At 42.6% G+C, this 7,075-nt stretch overlaps 1 protein-coding gene across 1 annotated transcript; it reads left to right on the top strand.

Annotated features, from left to right (window-relative positions):
• The first annotated feature begins 533 nt into the window (after positions 1-533).
• mpx (myeloid-specific peroxidase) lies at positions 534-6,458 on the top strand. Its single transcript, XM_020629799.3, has 16 exons — positions 534-682; positions 783-848; positions 938-1,025; positions 1,375-1,550; positions 1,774-1,906; positions 2,183-2,312; positions 2,405-2,611; positions 2,689-3,052; positions 3,480-3,640; positions 3,958-4,216; positions 4,318-4,488; positions 4,593-4,830; positions 5,036-5,241; positions 5,400-5,437; positions 5,653-5,706; positions 6,299-6,458. Exons 2-16 carry the CDS (start codon positions 785-787, stop codon positions 6,305-6,307), a joined length of 2,298 nt encoding a protein of 765 aa, XP_020485455.2. The 5' UTR covers positions 534-682; positions 783-784; the 3' UTR covers positions 6,308-6,458.
• Positions 6,459-7,075: the final 617 nt, after the last annotated feature.

The raw sequence follows: 7,075 nt of genomic DNA, 5'->3' as shown, positions 1-7,075 counted from the left end.
TTCAGATTAACTTCTTTTTCTTCTTTTTCCCTGTGCAGTATATTGTGATCATTATCACAAGGAATGAGTGTAAATTGGTTCCTCTTTTCATAGACTTTCTCAAGTTCATCAGTTTCTGTGTGGTAATACTGCGGGCCATAAGCCGCAACATGTCAACATCAGTGAACAAGTGAAAAAAAAGGGCCAGATAACGGTCCTAATCTTGTAATTTTTCAACTGTCAACTATGAATAAAGGAGTAAAAAAACATTTAACTTGATTGCAAAGCTCCTTGAACACATTCGTGTGAAAAATAATAATAAAAAATAAGCACATTGTTACGTCTAATCGCTTCATACTAAAATTCAGAAAAACAACAAAACTGATTGTGCATGGACTCTTCTCACTATTTGAGCATTCCTAAAGCACACTGAATACCACTTAATCTACAGTCCTCTAGATCACATCGGTCCAATCATTTGCCGGAGATAAAAATTGATAAGGATGAAGGATTTCCTTCAGCACAGAGAGAAGGAAGAAGGAACTGCTTTTTACTGACAGTAGCTTCACCTGGACAACCACGGGGGCGAGGCCTCAGGGCCTTGCACTGAATATAAGGACGGTGAAAATGTGAGACAAAACACCTGTGGCTGCAGATCTCCAAGAGCATCTCAAATCTTAAAATCAACCTTCTTCACACACAGGTATCAAGATTCTTTGTTTTTTTTTATTCATGTAATATGGTGCTTTAAAAGTATTTTTGTCTTTATCCTTTGATGCTAGTTTAGATTTGTTTTCTTCCAGAGATGCTTCTCTCTGTTCTTTTTCTGCTGGGCTTGTGCCTGGTGCCTGCTCACTCCAAACCACCAGGTACATCAACTACATTATACTACATTTATACAATTATATTGGTATTGACACTGATGGACAATTTGACCAGATTGTTGTATTCTTTTCAGGACAACATTTCGGCAGTCCTCTCCTTCAGCAGTGTTTTGAGGACGCGAAGAAACTAGTGGATGGTGCTTACAAGTACTCCAGAGAAGAGTGAGTTTGTTTGGTTGTGTGAGATATTTAAAACAAATGGCTTAAGGGTACACAGTTGTGTTTTAGAAACATGGCAGTCGGCAGTTAATTTTTTAATGCATTTCTTTAAATTCAGGTCTGGGTATGTCTGTTTAGTTAAAGCTACAGAAAGGAAGAAAATAATGATTAACTTGTAATCTAACGTCTCAAAGTTTAAGTAGAATAGTAGAAAGTGAATCAAAAAAAGAAATATATATATCTATATATATATATAGCTAGCATCTCTTAAACTATGTTCCTAAATAAAAATTTACAAAAAAATATATATATATTTCTTTTTTTTTAACCCTGTGGTCTTTTTGTCCTTCAGGAGTCTGAGAAGAGTTCGCAAGGCAGTGGTGCGCCCTCACGATGCTCTCCGTCTCCTCAAGCAGCCTCGTGCTAATACTCGCTTAGCTGTGAGATCTGCAGACTATATGGCACAAACCCTCCGTCTGCTGCAAGAGCGGACACATCACATTCACAAACGCTCTCTCAATGCAACAGGTCAGACATGCAGCAACCAAACAAAGAGGACACAAACAGACATACACAGTCCTCCCATTGATTTTTGTTTTTTTTGTGTGAAAACTTTTCCCCCTTCTTTGTTGAGGCTCTGAGGTGTTGGGTTTCTTAATGTTGCTAAAGCAAACACCTCAAAGCTATAATTAATGACTAGACATACAGATACATTGTTAGTCCGTGAAAGGTTTCCTTTACATTTTTTCAGATTTGCTCACTGAAGAAGACCTGAGACGCCTTTCTGAAATAACTGGGTGTGCGGCTCGAGTCACTTTTCCAGAATGTCGCACCACACCAAACCTCAACAAGTACCGCACAGCCAGCAGCATCTGCAACAACGTGTAAGAGAAACTTTCAAATGAGAAACCATGATGTTTTTGATACTGTTTCTTTATTGTAATAGCAGCTTTACCCGTATCTTGACTTTAGCTCAACTGTGGACAGCAAACACATGTATTCATCTAATCCACATTATCAACTTTTGTTACCTATTTCGATTTTTTGCCCTTCAGAACAGAAAAGTCCCTGTAAATTTACGAAAAAAAAAAGTTGTGTACTCTTTCCTGGGGTTTTGTCAAGCAGCGTTACTAAACCTGATGTCTCTGGCTTACGTTTAGAAATAACCCTCGTTTCGGAGCCTCCAACACACCATTTGCTCGGTGGCTACCTGCTCAGTATGATGACGGCATAGCTGAACCGAAAGGCTGGAACGTAAACCGAACTTTCAACAACTTCATGCTCCCACTGGTACAGCCTTGGAATCACACACACTCTCTTTAGCTAGCTATTATGCATAAATGATTATTTTAAATAAGAATATACGGTTCCTGTCTTTTCAGGTGCGTCAAGTGTCAAACAACATCCTAAGCACATCGGATGCAGGCGTGGTGAACGATTCAGATTTCACTCACATGGTGACCTTGTTTGGGCAGTGGAATGACCACGATCTCACCTTCACGCCCTTCTCCCCCAGCATCGTCTCTTTCAGCAGCGGGATAAACTGTGATGAGAGTTGCGAGAAAACTGAGCCATGCATCCCCATTCCGGTTAGTGTGACAAGTCAAACCTAAATATTCAGAAGTGATTTTCACTTCTGTAACCTTTGACTCATTCATAAATCCAGATCCCTCCTGGTGACCCCCGCCTGCCTACGGGTCCAGACAGCTGCCTCCCTGCGTTCAGATCTGCCCCAGTTTGTGGAACCGGATTTTCAGCCTACAACTTTGGTGGAGAACCTGCAAAGAGGGAGCAGATCAATGCCCTGACAGCCTTCCTGGATCTCGGTCAGGTGTACGGCTCTGAGGAGAATCTTGCATTGAATCTTCGCAACCTCAGCAGCGATGACGGTCTGCTGCGGGTGAACACAGAGTTCAGAGATAACGGCCGGGAGCTGCTGCCCTTCCACACTCTAGAGGAGAACATGTGCGCCACTCGTAGAAACGTCACCAACAACGCCAACGCCAGAGAGGTGCCCTGTTTCCTTGCAGGTACATCACCATGCAACGTCACTTGAACATAAAAATGCGTAAATGGTTTGTAAATGTTTTTTAAAAATGTTTTTACAATCAGTATTGAACCACTTTTGAATAATAAGAATTTTGTTTGACCAGGCTGTGAAATCCTGTTGTTGATCCTATTCTAGCCCAAAGCCTGCTGCCTGAATAACAGAAAATGTAACACTACAGACCAATTTCATCAAAGCACATTGCTATTTAGGAACTTTTTAAAAATTACTGTTGATGTCATTGTTTTTTTTTTTTTGTCAGGACATTCAGGGTCTAAGGAGTTGAACTACAGCTATATAAAGCATGAATAAATGATTTATCTGTATTAACAAGTTAAGTTGATTATGAATCCAAAGTAAGGATTAACTCCTCTGAACAACTTCTTAACCTGAACAATTCTGTCTGTTAGGTGACGTCCGCGTTGATGAGAACATCGCTCTGACTTCTATTCACACACTGTTCATGCGGGAGCATAACCGCCTGGCTCGTCAGCTAAAGCGTTTGAACCCACAGTGGGACAGTGAGACCCTCTACCAAGAGGCCCGCAAGATTATGGGTGCCTACACGCAGGTAAATAATAGAGTCAGTCGTCTGGACATGGGTCTTACAGCCTATCGTCTTTTAGGGTGCACTCACACTAGGCAATCCGTACCCTGCCCAAGCGCACTTCACCCCTTAAGTCCAGTTCGTTTGACTAGTCAGTAGTTTGAGTGCACCGATCCGTGTTTAAGTACGATGCACTACCTTGGCGTTGGTACGCTTGGAAGAGGTGTGCTTCGGCACGGTACAGTTCATGCACAAGCACAAGCATGGGCACACAGTATGAGCGCCAACTTTACCAAGTGTGAGTGCACACTTACTGAAATAAATCTCTCTGTCCTACTCAGGTGTTTGTGTTCAGGGACTACCTGCCACACATTGTGGGCGACAGAGCAATGGCCACACAGCTCGGCCGCTACCCCGGCTACAATCCCAATGTTGACCCCAGCATCGCCAACGTCTTTGCAACAGCCGCTTACCGCTTTGCCCACTTGGCCATCCAGCCAGTCCTGGCTCGTCTTGATGCAAACTACAGGGAGAACCCTCAGTTCCGCAGTGTTCCTCTGTTCCAGGCCTTCTTCGCCCCCTGGAGAATCGTCTTTGAGGGTGAGCTATCCAGAGAGAAGTTTCTAACATATAATTCACCTCTGTTCTTTACGGTCACCCTAATTTGACTTCTCTCTCTCTCTCTCTCTCTCTCTCTCTAGGTGGCATTGACCCTCTGCTCCGTGGTTTGGTTGGACGCCCTGCTAAACTAAACACTCAGGATCACATGTTGGTCAACGCTCTGAGGGAGAGGCTGTTCCAGTTTGTGCAGCATCTGGCTCTGGACCTGGGTTCTCTCAACATGGAGAGGGGACGTGACCATGGCTTGCCTGGTACATTCCTCCCGTAGTTTTCTGCATTTTAAATTTCCGTTTTAATATTTCGTCTTTCTTTACAGTCCTCATCAATTCCCTGCTTTTTGCATCAACTCCTCTAGGCTACAACTCGTGGCGAAGGTTCTGCGGCCTGTCAGCGCCCACAAACCAGGCACAACTTGCTCAGGTTCTGAACAACACTGACCTGGCCAGGAGGCTGCTGGAGCTCTATGGTACACCTGAAAACATTGATATCTGGCTGGGAGGTGTGGCAGAGCCATTTGTGCGCGGTGGTCGTGTTGGACCTTTGTTTGCCTGCCTCATTGCACAACAGTTCAAGAAGATCCGCCAAGGTGACAGGTGAGTACATGTGCATGTGTGGTACTATCTTAAGGCACCACTTTGACCAGTCCAATAAACACAATTTCAAGCTTAACCATTTCTGACTGACATGCTGTATCAAGTGCGATCTGCAGACTGAAAACAAATCTCAAAAATATGTGCATTTCAAATGAAGTCACTGTGCACTTATCTCTTCTTCTGTTTCTCTTGCTGAAACAATCAGACTTTGGTACGAGAACCCAGGTGTCTTCACACCGAGACAGAGAGCTGCTCTGTCCAGAGCTTCATTAGCAAAGATCATTTGTGACAACACTGGAATCACAACGATCCCCACTGACCCGTTCCAGGTGGAATCACGCAGGAACCGACGTGTTAACTGCTCAGCACTTCCGACTCTGAACCTGTCGGCCTGGAGAGAGCGCTGCACAGGTGAAACAGCACAGCACAAGACTTTTTGACTTCGGGAGGGGAGCACCATTTTCACAATAATTTGTCACCCACTGTGTTTTTTTAACCTGGTGTGTTTTATTTCTTTTCTAACCCCTTGTATGGATATTGTTCTTCATGTGTGGTGTTTAATCTTACAGGCGCTGATGGTGGCTGTAATGAAGTCAATTCAAAAGAGGTCGGTTTTAAATACTAACAAGTAGTTTTCACACTTTAAGAGCACAATGTAACCCCACCTTCTTTAAAAAGTGCACATTTAAATTTAATACCTCTTGTATTTAACATTTTGTCACCTTGGTGACAGTGGTCATCAAATACAAGAACATTTAAAAAAAATATATGTCGATAACAAAGCCCAACAATATTTAACTTCTATATTTCCTTCATATACAGAATGTGAGCGAGGACCAAGAGACCCTGGACCAAGAGGGCCCCGAGGACAACAAGGTACTTAATCTTAATATTATTTTCATGCCTGTTTTGACATGTTTTTAACAATATGCCATTTTAACACATACTGACCCACAACAAGTCACTGACTACAACGTATTCGTCAAAGATTCTGGGAGGAGTTCTAAGCTAGTTATGAAGGAGCCTGATATGACTATTGACGCCTCTATCCAAGCTACAAATTAGACTATGTCTATAGTAATATTTAATGTCTGAAACTGTGCCGCGGGGCAGGTAAGTAATATATTTGACAGTTAAATTAAAGAAACTAAACTAAACTAAACACATGTACAGGACAAATTCAGCAAAGAGGTAAGAGGTACAGCTTTGTCAACAGGGGGCACAAAAAATCAACACATACCTAAAGTTTGTCAAAGAAGCTTTAAGCAATTAAAAAAAAAGACTGTAGATATTTGAGTGAATTTGCTAATTTAGTTGCCACATTTGGACAACTCAAAACATAGTAGTAGTTTAGAAATGCATCTCATTAAAGTTGATATAAAGCTGAAAATATGATTTATACAAGCCGACAACAGGCTGTGCCTAAATACAACATTTTGAATAAATCGATATTTGTGTATCTCTGTAGGTCCAGTAGGACCCCCTGGCCCCAGAGGCCCCCCAGGACAGATAGCACTCAACATTAATGCTTCACAGCCACAATCTGCTTTCTCCGTCCTCCTGGGCAAGTACAGCTCAACTTCAGAGAAAATTATTCACTTCCATCACATCATCTACAATGAACAGAACCATTACAGCGCGCAGACGGGGGTGTTTACATGTGTCATCCCCGGTGTCTATCAGTTCAGCTTTGTCTGCATGTCCTACAGCAGTGCAAAAAGCATGGACCTGTGGTGTAACAACAATGTGGTACTGCATAGTTACCCCTTCCATCAGGGAGGTCGGCTTATGGCATCAGGGGACACGGTGCTCCAGCTGGAGGTGGGAGACAAAGTGTGGGTGGAGTCAAAAGCTGGGATCAGTGGCCTGAGCACCAAAAGCTACTTCTCAGGACACATGGTCTTCGCTGTGTAAAGCAAACGGTCTTCTCCAGGCTAAACCCTCTAACGCACCTTTGTTCTTTCTGCTTTTGGGATGTCTTTTCACAACTTCACCTTTTGCACTGAACTTCACGCACAAATAATCATGTTATATCAAATATAAATTATTAAATAGCGTCTAACTTGTCTTTTCCTGCCATGGCGCAGACTTAGGCACAACATACAACAGTGCTGTACATGTTTTACATTCTTCTGATTAAATTTTCCCTCTTGACTCAATTAACAAATTTCAATTTTTCATGCAGAAGCCTAATGAACATGAAGTATGATTGCAAAACAATTAGTTAACCCTGTTACAGCATGCA

This window comes from Labrus bergylta, chromosome 17 (assembly GCF_963930695.1).
Source record: "Labrus bergylta chromosome 17, fLabBer1.1, whole genome shotgun sequence".
In the NCBI taxonomy this organism is placed as follows: Eukaryota; Metazoa; Chordata; class Actinopteri; order Labriformes; family Labridae; genus Labrus; species Labrus bergylta.
This window is presented reverse-complemented; position numbering and strand designations above follow the sequence as displayed.

Coding starts and splice junctions, on each gene's coding strand:
- mpx (XM_020629799.3), top strand. CDS start 785: ATGCTTCTCTCTGTTCTTTTTCTGCTGGGCTTGTGCCTGGTGCCTGCT. Junction 4,489..4,592: donor ACGTGACCATGGCTTGCCTG/GTACATTCCTCC, acceptor CAACTCCTCTAG/GCTACAACTCGTGGCGAAGG. Junction 4,831..5,035: donor AAGATCCGCCAAGGTGACAG/GTGAGTACATGT, acceptor TGAAACAATCAG/ACTTTGGTACGAGAACCCAG.